Source organism: Phlebotomus papatasi, chromosome 3 (assembly GCF_024763615.1).
Source record: "Phlebotomus papatasi isolate M1 chromosome 3, Ppap_2.1, whole genome shotgun sequence".
NCBI lineage: Eukaryota > Metazoa > Arthropoda > Insecta > Diptera > Psychodidae > Phlebotomus > Phlebotomus papatasi.
In genome coordinates this window covers 41,647,783-41,671,154 of record NC_077224.1, presented here as the reverse complement: position 1 = coordinate 41,671,154, position 23,372 = coordinate 41,647,783, and the positions used below count along the sequence as shown (strand labels likewise).

The window sequence follows — 23,372 nt, the reverse complement described above, 5'->3', positions numbered from 1 at the left end:
TCGCTGATTTGGATCATATTTGCCTCCTCTTTTCCATTTAATGTTACTAATAAACTGACTGAGAATTAAGTTATTCTAAATAATTTTTTCAGAATGGTCTCCAAAAACATATGAGTTTTTGAGTAACGCTTCTACGTTCAACTGGGAGTGGCCGTGGAATTAAGCGACCATTTTTGAAGCAAGTATTCAGAGATTTCATAGTACTCCAGTCGGGAAATGAACTCTAATGAATTGGCTCATCTGAAATCCAGAAACCAAATATTCCCTGATCAAATAGACATAAAAATCTTCATTCAAGGACTACTTCAACTCATCAGCTAACAAGCACTATATGGTTTTTGGACTTCAGATGAATCAATTACTAGAAATCTTGTCCACCGAAAAGTTTTTTTTTTTTTCAAAAGAAAAGAAAATCCAATAAAATCAGGTAACAATGGCTAAATTTTTAATTTTTTAAATGAAAATTTTAGAAGATATTGTTAAAATCTAGTGCTTCTATAAGCTTAAGAACTTCAATTAAATATTTTTTTTAATATGCTGGAAAAAATATTTTTTTTAAGTCTTCCTGACCCACGTAACCCCTTAAGATAAAAATAAAGAAAGAAATTACTGTAAACACTGTAAAAGATGTTGACAAAATTGAACATAAGAAATATTTCTCACTTTGCATAGCTCACTCTTCTTATTGTATAGTTTCCAACAAAATATAATGTGTATGTAGATAAATTCTAATATTTCAGTTTTATTAAAATAAAATATGTTTAAAAATTATTAAAATGTTTCTCCTTGGGATAAGGCATACGACGGAGGCTATAATTTACGAATCAGAGTTCTCATTAAAAAATACTGTTAGTGTACATACAAAAAAACATATTTTGTAAAATTGTTCATAAATATTTGTGAATTACTATTGGGGACATACGAAATGTTCGTAAATCGTATAACTCACTAAAATGTTCGTAAAGGATAGTATTTTTTCGCAAACACTGTCCGTAACAAGATCACCTAAAGAGGATTTTTTGTTCTTTTGGAAATATTTGTTCGTGAAAGAACAAAAAAATCCTCGTTAGGTGATCTTGTTACGGACAGTGTTTGCAAAAAAATACAATCCTTTACGAACATTTTAGTGAGTTATACGATTTACGAACATTTCGTAAGTCCCCAATAGTAATTCACAAATATTTATGAACAATTTTACAAAATATTTTTTTCTAAAATTTCCTCAAAATGTTAACCATGGTTAAAAAAAAGTAAAACAAGAAATACACAAAATGTTAACAAATGTTAAAAATTTTTGTACCAAATGTTAAAAAAATATTTACCAAATGTTAAAAATTTGTGTACCAGCAGTTAAAAAATTGTGTACCAAACACTTGCTTAAAATTTTACCAAACACTTTTTCAAATCTGGACAGCTCTCGGTGTAACAATTTTGTGTACAAATTTTTCTGTGTGTACAAAACGTATTTCTGAATAGATTTAGATAAACTGGAGTTTCTTAGAAAGATCTTGGAGCTCCTGACAAGACTTCGATTGATTAAAAACTGATTGTGAAATTGAATAGTAGGGTGACGTGTGGTATTTCTGAACAAGGTGGTTTCGGGACATAATATGGGTATTTTGGGACACATCAGAAATCCTATAAATATTTGTTTTCTAATTATTTTTAAGTTCTATATGAAATATTAAGCTCTTTACGTATCAGATAAACATAAAACTTCTGAAATTTTATTTAATTTAAAGCATGAAATACGCGTGAATTGTGAGTGTCACATTTCACTTTTTACAAAACCTTCAGTGTGGTCAATTTTACAGATGTCAAGACAAACAGTGCTTAGTTTTTTTTCGATTTAAGTCACTTTAAAAGTGAAATATAAACAAAATTTTTATGAAAGAGTAAAGTTTAGAACTTCTACATAAAGGTAAATAATCAGGCTCGGTGAAATTTATTTGCATAATAGCAGCTTTTGTCTGTCCCGAAATACACAACTGTCCCGAAATATACCACTTTTACTTTTTACATTTTTTTGCTATTTTGTATTAAAAATGATGCATTTTTCAATATTTTTGATAAGAATCTTATTCAGTATAGCATAAGGAACATAAATATTTGTATCAACAAAGAAAAAAAAATTTGACAAGTCGTTAAGCTGTTTGAAACTTAAAAGTGCTAAAAAGTGTTCCGAAATACCACACTTTACCCTATTACTTTCAACTGATTTATAAATCGGTATAAATCCCCTTTGGAGAGCACGATACTTCTCTTTAAAGTTTTGATTGCCCTTTCTTTCTTATGGAATTGATCCTTTTTTTCAGTTCTACCATTGAGACACCAAACCGACGGATCAGGGCTTTTAACTCTTCGAGTTCGAAGGCAGACTCGAATCGAGTCATAAAGTTTTTTTCACATTTCTCCTTGGGCGGGTTTAATCCTTGATCTTCCACTTTTTTACGTGCAGACTCATGACTTTGTCTTACGGGTATTGTGAATTGGTATGTCACTGTGGAGCTTGTGGTGACTGAACCATCCGGAATTCGTGTCTCTCTGCATCCAATTCAAGTTGTCGCATTCCACACAACTCCCTTCTTGTTACGAGAATCATTCTTTGGAATAGCATACCTCTCAAACGGATAAGGAAGCGTATCTTTATATAAATATTAGTGGTTGTCCTGCATTCCTCTTGTTTTACATGGGCTCTATTGTATTTCTATTAAAGAACAGATTTCCCTGTTTTTATTAATAAGTTAAATTGAAAAATCAGCTGTGAGCAAAAAATAAGAAAAAATGCTTTGCGGAATTTTTAAAATAGAAAAAAAACTCGTACACATGATGCTCTTATTTATAAGTTGAATTAATAAAGAACATTTATTAATTTAGATAAATAAAATTACTGTAAACGAAACTATTTTGGAGTAAGATATTTATAGGTCACGAGTTTGAGCATTTCGCAAATCTTCTAAGTTTTGCCGCATTTTGTAGGTGTGATTCCTTCATAGTCACACCTATATTTTTAATCTCAGTTGCACTTCCTTTCTTTCTTTAAACTAATTGCGCAAGTAATAAAAAGAGAGTAGTAGTTTTAAATATTGAGTTGGCATTCTATAATTTCCAAAAAATAAAATGGTACAGGCAATAATAACATCTCTAACTTGTATTATACATTGAAAAGAAAATCATTAAGGGAGACCGGGGCATAAGTAATTAGGGGCAGAATTAGACATTATAGTGGGATATTATAATTTTCCTTAGAAAGAATATTGAGCAAACAACAATTTATTCGGAGTAATTAACTCCCTCCCTAGTCTTTGAAATATTTATCAGACTGATTCAAATACGTTTTTCTCAAATTATAGGCAAAGAAAAATTTCATTTGCTGACTAAATATGCCCTGATCTTCCCTACATTCTCTGATAAATATGAACAAAATTTAAAAAGCGCATTGTAACATTTTAATATAAATATAAATAAGTATTTAAGGAAAAGCTATAGTTTTTATTTATCACATTGGCTTCGATAGATCGAAAAAACTATGTTTTAGGGTAAAGTGTTACAAGTTGGACAGGGATTTTTTCTTGATAAATACAGTACTAATTTTATTTAAGCACAAGGAACCAAATTATAAAACTAAAGCATTAAAAATATATAAATAAAAATGAAGTACTAAATTTGTCAAGAAAAAAAGCCCTGTCCAACTTGTATCATTGTCCAACTTGTACCATGGTCCAACTTGTACCACTTTACCCTATTTTATCATTAAATTTTTGTGTTAGATTTTTTTTATAATAGTATATTCTTCATATGAGGAACAATAATTTAAGTCTTGATATAGTTTTGAAAGATATAGGGTATAGTAAATACTTTTAACCACTTATTTAAGCTTTAATGGCCTTGTAAGTTTTGAAATTTTTGTCAAATTAAAATGAATTGCTTTACAGAGGCGCTTACTTGATCAACAGAACCTGCTTCACCCTAGCTTAATAATTAATAAACTTTAATTTGACTTCAATTTCATAGAAAGAATTTTAGTCTCACTACTTCTTGATTTTAGGGGTACATGGGTTCATAGGTCACGAAGATTAAGAAAAGAATATTTTCAATTAATATTCTTTTCAAGAAAATAAAAAAAAATAACAATAATTTAATTAACCCTTTAACGACGAGAGATTTTTACGGACTGAAAATCAACAAAAAAAATTTAACCGATAAATAAAATCAATGAAACGTCTTACATTTGACTTTCGAAAAAGGAACTACAATACTCATACATAGGGGAAACTGGGGCACCATCAAACACTGCAATTTTTTAATAGGATATTCGACTTTAGAGGACAAGATTAATAGAAATTTTTAGGCATTATAGGGATGCTTGTCCACTGAAGAAATGGTAGTAATAGTCCAAGAAGTTTAGAAATAAAATTAGTGTTTGGTGCTACCCCGTGTTTAGTGGTGCCCCAGTTTCCCCTAATATTTTTCATTAGACTGAAAATTATTATTCATTGGTATTGTCAGAAAATTGATTTAAATTTTTGGGATATGTTTGTCCCTATCGCTTTTAAAGGCAAAAATGCACCGAATCAGTCTCTGTTGGACTTTCCAAGGTTAGATGTAAGACTTATCATTCATTATGTTTAACAGTTTTATTTTTATTGCTAATTTTCGGTCCGTAAAAAGTGTCTCGTCCTTAAAGGGTTAAAGCATTATATAAAATTTATATTTCTTGCTTAAAATCTTGTTTTTAATCCATAATTTCTAAAATAACTGTAAGACCAATTTAGCATCCAAATCAAGATATCGATCTGATTTTCTTCTTATTAAGCTACATTCATCTTTATAGAATTGGAGCGTTATTGTATGGATATTGCGAATAAGAAAAATCTTTCTATAAAACTACCAAAAGTAGCAACGTGATGTGGAATAAATTTCATGATATACAATAACCATCCCAGAAAAAAAGGAGGGATATTTTCAATTGAAATTATGTCGATAGCAAAAGTTTGAGAAAAATCTCTAGAATGAAATGTATGGGATTGAGAAGTGCTCTTCATAGACTCTTAGTGATATCCGAAGGGAATTTTCTCTCTTGCTTCTAACTAAAGGTGGTTGATAAATGTGGAAAAGTTGAGATGATTCCCATGACAACATTCACTCAACTGTGTTTGAAAGAAGCTCAATAGGCTTTATAAATTTTGCCCCTACGACATCATATCGGATGGATGTGGTAAAGGGTGGTTCCCTATTCACAGTGATTCGGATATTCATTTCCGATTTGGCAATTTTACCCACTGACTTGTCTCTATTCTCGATATTCTCATCCACCAAACTGGATATGGTTTTCTGTGAATGACCGTTGTCGTATCCAAAACTTGTCATTTATTAGGATCTATTGACGGAATATAAGTTGGGAAACCAGCCAGGAGTGTAGAGCATCATGTTGACTACCGATAAATCTCAAAACGTCCTCAGGACACCCTATATTTATGGGGCGAACCATCATCATTATTGTCATTATTATCGCCATCATTTCACATGTGAACTATTTCTGTTTACTGGCTGAAATTATTGGAGTGGAATGTACCGGGGTATTTGAAAACATTTTTCACTCGGTACTCTCCTGTGTCCTATTTTACACCATTTTCATGCGACATGTTTTACCCTCATTTTCACTCACACTCCTTATCATGGAAAATCGTATAGAGAACAGAATTGAGTCGTGGATGATGCAAATTCTCTTTAAGCGTGATTCTAGAGTTAAAATAAGGTATGAATTTTGATTTTTATGTTTAATAAGGCAACTGTGCCAAATTTCGTCCAGCTCGCAATTTCGGCCACTTTCCTCCTTTCTCAAAATTCCATAAATATTTTATTTTTTCGCTCTATAGAGGTTGTACAAAGCAAAAAAATGTCGCTTCTACAACCGAGCTGATGTGAAAAAAACCTTAGAAGAATTCCAAAGAGGCAAGGGGTACTACGGGAATTAGAAAACAAAGACAATATCTATAAGGTTCTGAACAACATTCCGGAAAAAGAAGTAATAAAAGATTGCAATTTGTATTAAAAATATTATACTTCAAACTTAAATCTTTAAAGCTTTATTATAATATTTCGTTTATTCTTTTGTATTCTAAATTATCCGCTATCCTAACAGACAACATTTCGCAAAAGAACGTTAGTAAATTAATAAGGGAGCTGAGGCAATTTCGGAATGTTTAATTTTAACAACTTATACAGAGCCAGTGAAATTATCTACTGAAGGAAGATAGGGGAATATAAAAAAAACTTTTAAACAGCTTGCAATACCAGACATATTATAAAATTACATAATTTTTTTTAAGATTTTTGTTCATTTTCTAAATGTTGCACAAAGTCTAAAAAAACAAGAAAGGGTATTGCCTACAAATAAGACGGTGTAAAAAAATCTTTGGAAGATTTCGAGAAGGGCGCAGACATCAAGAAACTTTCTGTCCGATTTTGCACACAATGCAACATCTATATTTTTATTTATTTCTAAATCTATTAAGAATTAGTTAAAAAAAAACAGATATGATAAACTATACAAAATTCCAAATAACCCTCCTGAACAAAAAGTAATTAAAAATTTCATTTTTTTAGCGCTAAACCTATACCGACCGTTTTTTTTTTTTTTTGTTTTTCCTACCGCGCTTGGTCAAATGACAGACCGCGGTAAGGTAATGTACCCAACAAATTTTTCTTGGAAAAGAGGAAAAAATTAAAATTTAAACAATGAAAATTATATAAGCACATGCATATTTTACGAAATTCTTAAAGTTTGATGGTGACATTGCACTGTTTAAATTATGTGTTAATTTTAAAAAGTTTTTAAATCAATCAATTTGACCGGGTCTTGGTAGGTTTAGTGTTAATAAATATATAACAATTTAAACTCAGAAAATTTACCTGTGATAATTTTCTAGTTGTTTCATGATAATAATTTATAAGATATCTAGCAAAAGATAAATTCTAACACTGGATGAGTTCTAGTTGAGTTTTAAGGTTTTGGAAATATTTAAAATAGTCATTCAAATCTATTTTGGAATTTTCAATTTTCAATTAAATTAAATTTTAAAAATGTTTTTCGAAAATTCTATTTTGGAATTTTTTTCTATTTTCTAGTTTTGTTGACCTGTTTTCCGTTGACCCTAGTCTAAATTTATTATTCTATAAAACATTAGATTTCAGTTTCAGTTTATTTCAGTTTATATCATGCCCTTTAGATCTACAGATCTTTTCTTAAGACTATGTTAATTAGCTAAAATTAATTTAAAGATATTTCAGTTTGATATTATATAAGAAATGCACATAGTAAAAGTGTAATATATTTTATAGTTGAAAAAAAGTCAATATCTGAAGGGATACTCTACACATTCTTAGGGGGAAATCGGGCTATTTTAAGCTGTGGGTCTACATTGATATACGATTTTTTTCGCATATCTCAAAAGGAAGCTGGGCCCTACAATTATTTTATTTAGTTCCGTAATTGTTTTTTAAGGCCTCTACACATTGGGAGCAATTTTTGTCAAAAATTGCATTTTTGACGGAATTTTGACGTTTTTGCCTACAGCACTGCAGCCAATTCCCTTCAAAAAAGCAATTTTTGACGAAAATTGTTCTCAATGTGTAGACACCTTTAGAGCTAAATTGCATTACGTTAAAGTCCAGTTTCTTATACAAATACGAGAAAAATCGTATATCAATGTGGCCCCATAGCTCAAAATAGCCCCACCTCCCCTTATATTGTTTTTTTTTTTTAATTTTTGGAATAAAATTGTGAAATTTAACGTCAAAAGAAGTGACTAAAATATTTCCACTCTCATCTAAATCTACCATAAAACTTTATCATAAAAACAGTTTTAATTGCTAAAACTAATGGACTACACCTCTCTCTCTCACTAAGCTTTAAGGATAGCATCTACTTAATAACTTTTATTATGATTAAGAAAGATAGTTTGGGGAACTCTTGAGTTCAATTCAGGTGTTACTTTATACAAGTTTTCGAAAGTTGAACAAATCTAATTACACTGAGAAAAAAAGAGGGTGCGATTAACTTTTTTCCTCATAACTTTAACAATTTTAGGTGTAAAAATATATCAACATTTTTTAATGTTATTTTACACGTTTTTAAGGGTAAAATTAACATGAAAAAGGTTAACTTTAACCCACAATACACCTAAAAAGGGTAATATTTACACCGATTTTGGATCAATACTGCAGGGTAAAATTAACATTTCCGGAATATTATTTTAATTTTTTCGGCAGTGTAATAGTCAAGTTTAATTTTTATTACAAGTCTCAATGACTTACTTTTTTGATATATGTTCAAATTCAATTATTCATCTAGTTATTTTAAATTTTACTGGTTTATTAAAATTTTACAGTTTTATCCCTAAACTGTACTAGAAGACCCTAATTCAATTATTATATTCTTTTTAAATAGTCATGTCTAAACTTCATCGTAAATACATTCCATCATTTTTATACATATTTTATTCAAACAAGAACATCAACTGCAATCTACACAGCATATGGGATGATGAAGGAAACAATATGATACGATGTTGATGAAAAATAAAGTAACTTTCTCTCTGATCTCTCGCTCAACATCATTCTTTGCACAAAGGATAGTCCTCTGGCATTTCTATATAGAAATTTGCTTATGGGCACAATGATGGTGGGAAATAGTCGCATATACATCGTCAACAGTCAATGGAAAAATACTCTTTCCAGCTTGATCAAAATTTCCATTTTCATTCTATACCCCTAGCACATGGTGTTCTAAATTCCTCCGAGATACGAGAAAAAAAACAGGGAAGATGGTTCGGGTGGTGAAATCGATCAGTCTTTCTTGAGGACAGCAATGTAATGTATATGAATATAGAGAGAAAATTGGGAAAATCAGCGCACGGCATATGGTCCTAATAGTTTTCTTGGCCTTTATATCTACCAGACGCACCACATGGTATGCTTTCCTGGTCTGCTGAATTCACCATTACTTGAGCTTCCCACTGTGATCACTCCCATTGCTCCCCCCAATTTCCCGAAACAACCAATTTGTATCGCACTCAACCACTGTGGTCACTGTTTGCTCAGAATTATCATCTTTTGCATTTGTGGAGCAATAAAAATTGTCCCGCAGAACTTTTCCAAGAACTTTCCCTCTGGCGTGAAACTTCATGCGCCAAGAGGGCAATGTGAAGACAACCACAGTTTTCGTTCCACACTGTTAATATTGAGAAAATTGCTGTATAGATTTGGTCATAAAATGGAGATCTACTTCTTATGTGGCACAAAGTAATAAATAGTTTTAGAACAATGTTACTGACTATGGAATAGGACATTTTCCGAACTTTTATTCGATGGTGAAGTAAGTTTTTTTTTGGTCAATCATTTTCGCACACCAACAAAATGAACAACACACTTTGCGAAATACTCGAGTGTATTAATTGTTTAGAAGCTTAGGCTTAGAAATATAATTAGAATTTTCAATTAAAATTAAATTACTGGTTCATTTTATCGAACAAAATCAATTAGAATTTCAAATAACTCTCATTTGAATTCAAACCTATTTGAGTAACTATTTCAATAAAATATTTTATAATGAAATTTTTTTAAATTCATTTTTTATCCATTTTGCGACCATCGAGATTAGTTTATTTATGTTTTTGTGTCTCCATAATTGAATTTAAGAGCATGTTGTGGCTAACACTGAGTTACAAGGAAATGTAATTTATCCAAATTAGACTTTCTCGCTAACCAAAAACGCTATATATGCCTGCCCCTGGTACGACCTTTAACACCAAGAGAATTTCGTGAAATCAAAATTCACATTCCTTTCTATCTCAAACGATTTGGATATCTTTGGAACTGAAATTGGATAGGAATAAATTTAATTTGTCGTTATTTTCATAAGAAGAAGAAGAATGCGAATTAAAGGGATAGGTAATATGCGAAATGTTTGAAAAGGGATGCGAATTTCGATTTCACCAAATTTTCCTGGTCTAAAAGATGTGTCGAAGCCATTACTAACCGAAATTGATGATTTTAATTGACTACAATCAGTTCATTGACTCACTACCACATTTGTGTTATTTTTTCAGTGCAAAATCGTTCTTTTTACTTTTTAAATTTGTTTTATTTACTGACAAAATCTGTATTTTTTTACTAACCTAAAAATATTATTTTTTTACTAACCAAACCTGCTTTTATACTGAATAAAATCAGATATCTATAATTATATTTGATTTTTATGGCTCCGGCACACCTTTTAGATGAGAAAAATTTCATGAAGTCGAAATTTGAATCCCTTTCTTTCTTACACGTTTTGCGTGTTTCTATCTCATTCTTTCGCACCCTTCTTCCTTTTTTCAACGTCGCAACAAATACATATTAGTTCAGTCGAATTTGAAGTGCGAAAGAATGAGATAGACATGTGAAAAACATGTGAGAATTTTGATTTCCTGAAATTTCTTTGATCCAAAAGATGTTCCTCAGTCATTATGGCTCCGGCACACCTTTTAGATCAGGAAAATTTCATAAAGTCAAAATTCGCATCCCTTTCTTTCTTAAAAGCTTTATATATCTCTATCCTACTCACTCGCACTCTTTTTCTTCTTGTAAACATCACACCAAATTAAATTTAGGTCAGTCCAATTTTAAGTCCGAAAGAGTGGGATAGACTTATGCAAATCTTTCGAGAAAGTAAGGGACGCGAATTTTGATTTCATAAAATTTTCCTGATCCAAAAGGTGTGCTGGAGCCATTACTAATCAAATTTGACCACAATCGTATTTTTCTGATCAAATTTCATTTTTTGAAAAAAAAAAATGTTTGCTTCACAGTTTAACACCTACTTTATGTTTTTACTTTAAAAATATAACTATTTTAATGACTAAAATCAAAACTGTTGCCTAAAAACCATTTTTACTGCGATATGACTTTTTTATAGATTTATATTATTAACCAATTTTGATTTCTTAGATATAATTTTTTTTTTAAATATTTTGTCTGACCGAATGAGTGTTTACTCACCATTTTTAAAACATACCGACCATGACCATAAAATAAAAGTTTATTTCAATCCTTTTCCACCTAAACCTTCTGCAAATAACAAAATGTGAAAATTGATTTTCCATTAAAATTAAGTAAAATTTTCCATACTTGTTGTAAATCAAAGTACCAAGATAATTTTATATATTTTAATATCAAAGTTTAATTTATTTTCCTCCAAATATTGCTCTCAAACATGAGTCAATTTTGCTTTTTACCATCTAAACTTATTTGATGTTGCACATGAAAGGAATATAATATGAGATTCTTTATAATCTCACCTACCATTTCCATGAAAGACTCAACAAAACGTAATTAAACTTTGATAATTTACTACAACAGTATGCTTTCAATAGTGTCAACTTCTAAAAATTTTCAACACCATTGATAAAATCGATAAAATGCTATAAAATTCAAGAGTAAATGTTAAAGTTTTAAAAACCTTTCAATAAGTAACTCTGAGACAACTTTCAACGAGCAACAACAACGATTATTATTATCATTATGTGGTTTGCGGACGCATGGCGGCCAGAGCCATTTGCACAACGATTATTAACTTAGAAAAATATAGAATATATATGTATTGAACGCGCTAATAGGGATTCGTACTGTATATTTTAATGAAAATAAGGAAATATTTACAAATCACGTTTTTTGTATGAGTTACAGTGTTTAGTAATTTCTTTATTAACATCAAATAAATACAAAGTTAATCGTTTTACTGCTCAAACTCAAAGAGAGAACAGTTATATAATCGACTTTTTTCCAACTTGTTACCGTTCTGGATACACGGTAAAAAATATCAATTTCCGGTCTTCGATGATCCCCAATATAAGTATTGTCTGCAGACTGTTTTCACCTTTATTTCCTAACCCCCCTCCAAATCCCTCCAAAATCATGTTTTTTGGTTTATTTTAAAAATAAGGCACTATGGATTTCTTTTACTTTCGGATATGTTTTAGAGGTAGCCTAGACGAACAGTTCGTTCAAACATACGTATGACCGTAAAAATCTATATTTTGAATTATTAGGTTAACCACTTGGGGAAAGTCATTTTTTATTCGATTTAGTTACATTTGGATTTTTTGAAAAGGCCTTGAAATTTCTTATCCGGCTGTGTCAGTCCCAATCGGTAATAAATTGGTCAAGCAATTGCAGTTGTTACAATTCTTACCCAATTTTCTAGTTTAGAATTATTTTTCGATTTGTGAATGAATTTAATTAGTAATAAACCGGTTATAGGGTAAGAGCTCATATTTTGGACAGTTTCTAAATTTGGACACTTTGAGAATAAAATTGGACACTATAAATGAATTGATTAAAATTATGAATTTTTATTCCAATATTTGATGAATAATGAATTCTATCTAAATATTTGTTCTTTTTGGAAGATTTTAACACTAAATACGTTAAATTTTGAATATGATTTTAGTTAAAATAGCTTTGTTGAAAATTCAGTGTGAGCAATTGCTTACGAGAAATATGACAGAGCTTCGTGTTTACTTCAATCTTATTTAGCTGTGGTGAACTACTAACAATCTTTCCTCGCTGTTTTTCAGTGTTATAAATATATATTCAATGAATATTGTGTTGATTCACATTAATGGTGATTTGTACATTTGACCTGAAGTGAGATTTGCCTTGTGAATTACGTTTTTCGTATGAAAAATATGCAATTTTCTACGAGGTTCACCAGTGAGGTGATACTCCTTATTTTGGACAGGTGTTTTTTTTCTCGAAATTTCGTGAAGTTTTAGCTTTTGTGATGACTAGGTAGTATAAATGCCTGGAAAAATAAAAGAGCACCTTCTCTACGAACGAGATGTAGCGAGAAATGCCTTGAAAGGCTCCCGGAAAGGCCAGGGAATGAGCGAATCCGCACGTACTTGGAGTACCGAAGTCAACTCACTTTAATGAATGATATGGAAAGTTTCCGGGCTTCTTGTGACATTCTGCGATTACCTTACATGAAGAGGAAGAGGACTTGGTAAGATTGGTTCTTGAAATGGAGAACAATAGGCATCCTATTGAGGCGAATTAGCTGTCCAAATATACAGCCAAGATGTCCAAATTTATAGCCAAGTTGTCCAAAATTCTAGTCAAATTCATCTCTACATATCAATTCACTTTTAAACGTATTAAGACTAATTTTAGTAAAAACAGAGACAGTAAACCCTTGCCAAGTTTCTAAACAAACCTTCTGAAAAGAGAGTAACAAAAAAAGTCAATTAGTTTTGAAAATATCGCACTTCAAACTTGGGCACCCTGTCCAAAATAATGAGCCCTTATCCTACACCCAAAAAATATGCATTAAAGATAATTCACGTCGAGCTCTAATTTCGTGAGTTCGAGCATTCCCCAAATCTGGGACGCTTTTACCATCTCATTTTTAAAGCATCCATATATTTTGTTGGTTAATTCCATTAATGCTAAATCGTCACCCCAAAATAAAATAATTTAAAAACTATTCGTTGGTTTTTAATAATTGTTTTTTACAACATGTGTTTCATTAGACATTTTGCAAAATAAAATTATTTAAAAACAACGAATAATTTTCAAAAAATCATTTTATTTTGAAGTGACCATCCTACCTTCATGGTTGATACATGCTTCACTTGTCTTATAAATTTTTAAAGTGGCTTTATAACAGGGAACATTCCCCAAAAACGGTAAAGAATCCAACCTTTAAAAACTTTTATAAAGTTTTGTAAGAAACCCTATAGAAGAGAATCTTAAATTAATTTAGCACAACAGATAATTGTAAAATAAATATGTAAGACTTTAATATTAATTTATGATTGTGTATAATTATTTTGCCCCATTATTGTTATAATTTACGGAATGCTCTTTTGCCTCTTAATACGGAACTTTTTAATTGAAGGTGTTAATTGGAAATATTGAGTAAGCTGTGATTAAGCTTTTCACAATTTCACGCTTCAACACCGAAACCTGCGGAAAAAATCCCCCAAATTGCAATTTATTATATTATTTAGAGAGAAGTTCATTTGATGTTCATTGTAATTTGGACTATCCATGTTACGTTTGCAAAAAAAACCCAACTGCAACAACATATTTTAATTTAAATTTCCCACTCATTCTCCTTTTGCAAAATTTATTTTTCCAAAAAGCTCTTTACCGCATGCATATTATAATTAAGCTGGAAAGTTTTAATTCGTTTTATGTTTTCCTCTTGACCATGGTAGGTCACTTTTTCCCCTTGAAATAATGTACAAACATATAATCAATAAGTTTGCTAGAGAAAGTTTACGCTCGAGAAATTTATCTCGAAATGTAATTCTGGGACTTGAATAAAATTGTTCATTTAGTGTGGATATGAAGGATGAAAACAAATTACAATGTCCAAAGGATATATTATATGTATACAATACTTGTAGGGGAGATGAGGTAAATGGGTCAACACTACACAAATAAATTTATTCATTGGCCATCATTCTTACCTGGGGCATAGTTAGTTTGTGGATGAAAATTCGTATGTTGAGGGTAAAATATGTATACCTGAAAATTATGCTGAAACTTGCGTGAAAGCTACCACAAGAAAAATCCAAGTTTGTCTGGCTTCAATAGTTTGATAAGAATACAATCATCTACATTCTCCATTTTCCCTGATATACGATAGATTACCCAGGTAAATTCTTTGTGTTATTTCTTTTATAGCTTTTGAGGCAATGAAAACAATGGAAAGGGAAAATAAGGAGCAAATAGAATGAGGAAAATGTGAAAAAACGCACGCAAAGTGGATTCTAAATATAATTTAGGGGATTCAGCTCGAGGATCGACTTTGTCTCACATTTTCTTCATTCTATTAGTTCCCTATTTGGTATTTCATTTTCCTTCGTAATGTATTTTTTTCTGGTTATCCTAGAAAATTTTGACACAGAAATAGCTTATATCAGTAAAAGCCTTGTAAAAAAAATTCTAAAATTCTTGCGAGTTACCTATTTTTCTTCTGATAATGGAAGTCGAGTGAGGCCAAATCTAAGAGGTAGATAATATAATCAGAAATGGCGAAGCAAAATTGAAGAATTATTCACACAAATCATGAAAGTGCCACAGAAGATATTACTAAAAGTGATATAAAAATTATTCCCGTTATGTCCTAGGACTAGACATACTTACGACTTAAGTCCAGAGTCGAGAAGTCGAGGCACGCCTTAGTCAGAAAATGATGGAAATGTAATCTTATTATTATTTCGATTATAATTATGTTAAGCCGTCTTTCGACTTTAGGCAGTAAATGCGTCAAGCACCTCAGCTTTTTAATAATTTAGACTTTTTTGGATTCAAAGACCCTTAATGTCATACCCAAATTTGTCAGAATCGCTTAAAAAACACGCTTTCTGGGTTCATTTAGGCTTTTGCCCTTGAAAATTCGGTAATGAAAATATTTCAAGGACTTTCTCGTATAATTACGAAATGTTCAACTAGATTTGATATAATTAATATCAATCAGGCAGGCAAAGAATAAATATTATATTTACTTTGTAATCTCATAGTTTATTTTTAATAATGGATCATTACTAAGTTCGTAGCACTCCCTAAGGTAAATTTCAACAGATATTATTTTATATATATAATTTGTATAAACAAGAATATAGGCTCCATGATCTACATTGGTCTTAACAGTTGTCATCTAAAGATATATAAGCTTATTAATTCCATTTTTTTAAGGAAGGGCCTGTTTTTTTCTAGAAGAAGTTTGCAAAGTGGTTTTTGACAGCTTCCAAGGTGTCCATATTTTTATGCATCAAACTGTTTTGTAGAGATTGGAACAAATGATAAATAATCTGAAGGGTCAGGTCAATATCTAGGTTCTGGAGAATTCTTATCATTACTCATGTAATTTTGGCAGCGTCTGTTGTTCGACACAGAATTGATTGTTGTCCTTGCAAAATACCCGAAAAATACAGTTGAAATTGTTTTCCAAAATCTTAACAATCTCTTCAAGTGTTAACCACAAATTTTCTTCCACTAGGATATTCAAAATATCGTCATCAATGTTTGAGGTCGTTTAACACTAAACCTACCAAAACCCGGTCAAATTTACCGGTTTAAAATTAATACATATTTAAACGGTATAGTGTCACTATTAAACTTTATGAATTTTTCAAAATATGCATGTAATATATTTTTCAGTGTTTAAATTTTATTTTTTTGCTCTTTTCCAAGACAAATTTGTTGAGTATCCTACCACACCGCGGTTTGTCATTTGACCGAAAAACGACGAAAAACGGTCCGTAGGGTTAGTGTTAAAATGGAGTTTGTCTTTCGAAGAGTGGAGGTGTAGTTGAACTTTTACAATACAGTTTTTAACCATTCTAAGAAAAAAGATACGATCTAAATAAACGACCAAAATGTTTTTTGTCCAAGCTCATCACTTATGCCCTTCCAAAATTTCCCTAACATTAAATGTTGCAAAAGCTCCTTTTGGTTTCTCATTTTGTAAAAGTTCTCCAAAGGACATATCGGCTTATTTGAAGGATACTTGGAAACACAATAATCTTTCCAGTGCATGCCAAAAAGTAAGCAAGAATAATTTGATTGAGGTAAGCTACGGGATACGTATTAACAACATTCATGAAAAAGTCTCACGAACTTACAAAAAATTCCTATATTTTTCCGTTTCATAGATCTCCAAAAATCAGGAGCGGAATGATATCTTTTCGCTACTATCGAATCGATAGGGGGAAGTGGGGCACTTTTTATTGTAGAACAGCTTTGAAATTCGGATTTTTCACCTGTTTTTAAATACAATTGAGCCTTATCATAATATAATTTAGCTGCACAAACAGATTGAAAAGCTAAATTATATTATTATATGACTTAAGTTCTATTTAAACATAGGAAAAAAATCCCAATTTCAAAGGTGCCCCACTTCCCTCTTGTATCGATAGATATGTATCTTATGGCCTCTACACACTAGAGAAATTTATGTCCATATTTAAGAAAATTCTCTACGCTTGTGTATGAGAAACTCTTCAACATGGACATAAATTTCTTTAGTGTGTAGAGGCCATTAGACTTATGCCCTCTACACGCTACATAAATTTATGTTCATATTTGAGTTTTTCAAGAGTAGGGAATTCACTTCAATATGGTCATAAATTCCTCTAATATGTTCTGTCCATAAAACATTGGAGCATGTATTGTACCGTTATATTTGTATTAGAATAAGATGGGATAATTTAGATCATGTCTAAATGGAACTTTGAGATTTCCTAACAGTTTTAGATAGTAAAAGGAAAAACCACGAGGAAGTGCTCTCATGATTCCGAATTATACCATCTTACCCTAGTTACAAAATATGCAACAATCATTTAATTTTTTCAGAATCGAGAGTCAATATTATGGAAAAGAAGTTATCATGTCACTTCAAGTCCAAATGTCTGATTTTTTTTTTTAAATTAGAAATGAAAATTTCAGAAAATATATTTATAAAGCTGTACTTTTATACACTTAAGAGCTCAAATGAAATAAATGTTTTATAAGAGAAAATATATAGGGGAAAGTGCTCTCCCTTCGAACGTTCATGCCTTCGAAATGTGAATTTCTTTTGTTTTCCGTAAGAGATTTACACTAAATTATCATGAAATTATCAACAATTGATGATAAGCCAACTAATACTTGATAAAAAATGTGTAAGTTTCTTAGGAAAACTAAAAGAAAATCACATTATTCGAAGGCATGAACGTTCGAAGGGAGAGTACTTTCCCCTACTGTTTCTTAGTATCGCATAATATGAAATATCGAAATTGAAACAATCAAATTAAAAGAAAAATCAAAAGTCAACTATATGTAAACTTTTAAAAAATCCATAAATTAGGATCGAAGGAACACCTATTCGACAGGAAACCCCTATTGACACTTTTCTCAAATTCTTGAAATTTATTTAAAGTACTTAATAAAATATACATAATATGACGTTTTTTTCTTTTGTCTACGTTTTCTGATAAGGATATAGATGTTCAAATCTCGTATTTCAAATGGTACAGTGTGTAGGGTGTCAATAAGTCCCGACACGACTTCTTAAAGTGTCAATAGGTGTTCCTTTCACCCTACAATGTTTAGAAACTTTATTTTCATGTGAATAAAAATTTTTCTTTTTTAAATTTGTCTTTTTGATGCAGAGTTGCAGAGCAATTAAAATGAAATGTATTTTAAATATTTTAAAGTGAAATGATGTTGCATAAAGAAAAACTTACTCTTTGAAGTTATTTGCTGGAAAAAATTTATTTCAAAATGGACATTACACTTATGTAATATGAGCTGTTTTAATATTTGTCTTTGATAGTATATATTCACAAAAGGACAGTAAATGAAATTTATTATGTAAAATAATTTTTGATCCTATACGAATTTTCATCAGTTACATTTTAACCATCCAACTAATAAAGCCACAAAACAAAACCTCATTTTTGGGGTATAGACTAAGCCAAACACTATGTAAATAAATACATAAAAATATATTGTAAATTTCTATCAACCACTGATGTGCCACAACTTTTCACGCTTTTTGCCATATGTAAATAACGAGAGTGTGAAAGGTAAATTTTGTGAAAAAAAAGACGAGAAAAACATATTTGTTTTTGATTAGTAGGAAGACGGCAAAAAAATGTGAACTTTTCTCCTACAAACAGTTGGTAAAAAAAAAAACCACAGGAACGAGCATAGTGTTATGTCGATGTGGTGACCTAAAAAAACATTTTCCTTTCCCTGATCGCTCTATTTGAAAGAAAATGTTGGTGTGAGAAGAAGTGGAAGAGTTTGGGAAGGCTTATTTTTGCTGAGTCTGTAGTCAGAGATATGGACAATTTTCCAATGTTCAAGTGAAAAGTGCTCCTATCCTCACGTACCACTCGCCGAGCTACCAAAGTGGGTCACGTTGCAAGGAGGTATTTGTCGGCTTAAAAAAGCCTCTTCCGGGATACTTTTCTCATCCCATTATAGAGAAATCTTACCATGATTGTAAATTAAAAACTCTAATCCTGGGAAAATCTTGAGAAAGTAAATGGAATTGAATGGACTTTTTGCTGATCCCCAAACCCCTTCTTAATGTTCATGAAGCCATGTCCAGTGGCGAAAATTGGGAGATTGTGAGGAAGTGCTGTAAAGCTTCATCCATATGGAGTATATCGAGTCGGAAATCAATCAATCAAAGCCAACTAGACAGCAAATGGACTGGAGAGTATCGCAACATTATTCCCAGGGGGACAATCGGACTTGCCCTCCAGGAAAATTTAATTGAAAAGAATTTGTTTTTCAAATAAACACCATCCAATTTATTGTAATTGATGGAACAAAATATAATCAAAAAAGCCCGAATATTTTTCCCTGAAGTTGTGAAAATAAATTTTCACATAATCGCTACCCCCTGGTTTTTCTTCTTCTGCCTCAAATCCATGAGTGGGTGTCCCGGGCGTCTAGTCTTCACTTCATTGCTACTTTTCTTCTATCTCATGCTCTAGGGGAAAGCAGGGCAATTTTGCGTAAGTTAAACCCCATGGCGTGATTGGATTTTGCAGAAAGTTGTTGCATTTTAAGAATATATCATGTGGTTATGGAAAATATCAAAAACGACAATTTAGAGATGATACAATAAAACTTACTAAACTAACAATTAAAAACTACCCCACGTAAAGTGTTATTTATAGACAAAAAATTGTATTTCGTAAAATTGTTCATAAATATTTGTAAATTCTTAGAGTGAACTTGTGTAATGCTCGTTAATCGTATAACCCACTAAAAGGTTCGTAAAAGTTTGTACTTTCTTACAAACATTCTTCGTAATATGTTCACTTTACTAGCATTTTTCGTTCTTATATAAACATTTGTTTGGAAATGTTTATAAACTCACAAAAAAGTGTTCGTAAAATTTTGTCATCTGTTCGTTAAGTTTTACTAGACAAACAAAAATGTAGGAACAAATTCGTAAAAGATCAAATATTGTTCGTCAAGTGATCATGTTATGAAAAATGTTTGTGAGAAAACACAAACTTTTACGAGAATTTTAATGGGTTAGACAATTTGCGAGCGTTTCGTAAGTCGTAGACATAAATTTTCAAATGAAATTTTTGCTGAAGATCAATAGGGGAGACTGGGGCAAAAAAGTCACAAAACGCCTCAGAAATTTCTAATTAGCGCAATTTTATAGGAAATTTACCGCTCTACAACTTTGTGAGAGTAATTTTCCTCTATTTTGTAAGGAAATACGTTTATCGAGCCAATTTCTAAAAGGTAATTTTGTGACTATTCTCAAGAATGCTGGAGCAAATAGTACCAGATATGGGGTATTATCATATATTGATTCGTTTCATTACAGGCTTCTGTAAATTTGAAAAAATACCTAGAGGACATATTTTCATAGAAAATTTATTCATCTACACCTTTGTAAAACACCGTTTTCTCTGCGAGAAATGTGAGAAAACGAGAAAAGTGCTTTTCAAGCTATTTTAGAAAAAAACACACAAAAGATTGCAAATCGTTTGACCAATGCAAACAACAAGCGGCGAGACATGATAATGACGTTTCTTTTCGCCGTGAGACATCAGAAATTGCTTCGCTTTTTTGTTACTTTTTGTTCTATACCTTTTGTTACTTTTTACCCCAAGTGGCCATTTTTAATAAAAGGATTTCTGGAGAAAAGAACTTTTGTGAAATTCTAAAATAGATAGCGGATTCGTATTCAAAAAATCCAAATTATTTAAAAAAATATTCACCAGCAGTGCATCAATTTTGGAAAATATGTAGGTAATAATTGTTATCTTCTGCAAGGAAAATATTTCAAAAATAGGGCTAAAAATTTCGATATTTTTTATTTTCCAAATTCCTTGTTCGAATTCTAAGAAACTTACGACATTGAAGAAGATCTATGGAGGCTATCTATAGAAAAAATTTGAACCGCTATCTTTTTTACCTTGGAAGATATTGAATTTTGAATTTTTCGATTTGTGAGTTTTTGCCCCAGTCTCCCCTATCCTGCCTAATTTTATTACTGTAAAATACTATGGAAATGACTGAGAATTGTATTCTTATTGCTATACAAAAATAAACGCAAAAACGTTTAGAAACTGATTAAAAAAATAAATCTCATCTATAAACCGTGAGCGACGATGGACTGGTCACGCTATCAATCACTGTGTCCGTTGTTAAAAGTACTTTTACTAACATAAAAAAAAGATTAAACCAAAATTCAACAAGTTTATTGATTTTACACTGATAAAATCAAAAGGGTCGCCGATCAGTGATCTTTTGAAAGGGTCACTGTTTTGACACCTTTTTAACTCTGAATTAAACGAACAAAAACAATAAAAAAGTCATCTTTGGTGTTCGCTCAGATGAGAGAAATATGATAGGAGTAGTAAATTCACGTTAAAATGTATAATCTATCGTGATAAATGTGCATACAAAATTTCAAAAGATTCAAGTGAATATTTTAAATTTAAAGGGTCAAATATGATCCATTTTTGTTGAAAAGGGTCAATTTGATCCTTTTATTTTTACCAGTGTACGTTCTCGTTATTGAGATTTACGCTTTGCGGTCTAAAAAACTTAATAGCGATTAATTAAATGTTCTTAGACAGTAATTAAATGTGTAGTAAATACTACCCCGTATATAATACTGCCGCAGTTTCCCCTACATTACTACATTTAGAATAACTCACATCGAATTTATTCTGACAAATGAGTGAAACAGTCTATTTTGATATAAGCTTTAATGTTAATGTAGTCCCTGTACTTCTTTAAAAAAAAATTAAAAATCACCATGTCTTACACTGCCTCACACTTTTCTAAAAAAAAATGTTAACAATGGATAAATAGAGTGAGTCCTTTGGTGTGGGATACAAAGAAAGAGACGTTCCACCATGGTTCATCCCAACCCATGAGAAAGCTACTTACAGTCCAATTCAATATTCAATAGTTGATAGATTGGCATTGGCAACGTTGTGCCAATTCCGTCGTAATTACATATTCATTAGATTACAAGGGTGTGCTCCCCAAATGCTCTTTCTCGCTTAGTTAGTGTATTCATTGGCCTATAAGTTTTCGTTATACTGATGTGCTGTTTTCCCTTGCTCGTTTCAGATGCCGAAAACTGCTAAGGTGGCATCCACTGACAAGAACTGGCGGTGATGGGAAGGCGTGCGGACGTCCATGTTCGTCCCTCGACGACAAGTTCTCACAGAAGATTTGCATCATTTGCCATTGTACCACTGCTGATTTGCTTCTGGACACCCGTTGCACCATTGGAACACAGGGAGAAACAGGAGAAAACACCACCATGCGAACCACGCACATTAGACGAAAGTCCTCCTGACCCTTGGTATGATGCATCAGACATCACTCTAAGCACTGCACGTTCCCTCGCCGAATATCTAGCACTGAAACCCACCCAAAATGAGGTACGTTCAAGTCATTAAAAATTTAATTAAAGCTCATATCATGCCAATTTGTGGTTTTCATTAAAGATTCAGTGCTAATCTGGCAATCCTAGCATGAAATAATCACAGTGCGTTTTAACTATGATTTTTTCACAATTCGTAATAAGTACGTGTACGGCTGAATCAACAATCTCCATTTGAGGTCATATTTACAGTGTTTACGTTCTAAACTTTATGATTTCATTAATGACCAACCGACAAAATCAATTTGATAGACTAATCGTAAAGTGATATGTAATACGAATAGCGCTACACGACTTTTAGCTTAATCTTATGTTTTAGAGAGTCTTAAGCGGTCTATACACTAGAGGTTTAGCCCAGTTCCTGAAGGTCTCTAATTCCTAAATAGCGAGTAATTTTATAGCCTTTTGAGAGCCTAATAGGTTAATTATCTTTAATAATCCAATCCCAAGATATTTTTTTCAAAAAAATATGATAGATAAGGTATTAGAGCAGTTAAGCCATATGGCTAAGCCTTAATGCCCTAGTCACACTTACGACTTAAGCCGAGAGACGACTTAGTGGAAAATGATGGAAATGTAGTTTAACCATTATTTCTAATATATTTACGCTAAGCCGTCTCTCGGCTAATCCTCAGGTCTGTCAAGGCCTTTAAGTCTGAAGCCTATATTACGGCTTAATCCTTTAACCCTTTAACGACGAGATAGTTTTCGCGGACCGAAAATCAGCAATAAAAATGAAACTAACAAACAAAATCAGTAAAAGGTTTTACATCTAGCTTTAGAAAATGTAACAGAGTCTGATTCGGTGTATTTTTTTACCTGTATGAGCGATAGGAACAAAAATAGCCCAAAACTTTAAGTAATTTTTCTGACATTACCAATGAATGATAGT

The 23,372-nt window shown here is 31.4% G+C and overlaps 1 protein-coding gene across 5 annotated transcripts in view; it reads left to right on the top strand.

Annotated features, from left to right (window-relative positions):
- Window positions 1–23,372, top strand: part of LOC129805702 (probable G-protein coupled receptor 158) — a 123,578-nt gene that overhangs the window by 66,902 nt on the left and 33,304 nt on the right. For all 5 annotated transcript variants that reach the window (XM_055853797.1, XM_055853796.1, XM_055853795.1 and 2 more), the window contains exon 3: window positions 22,162–22,478. In XM_055853797.1, coding sequence (XP_055709772.1) covers window positions 22,209–22,478 — 270 coding nt within the window. In that variant the 5' untranslated portion in view covers window positions 22,162–22,208. The remainder of the gene's footprint in view (window positions 1–22,161; window positions 22,479–23,372) is intronic.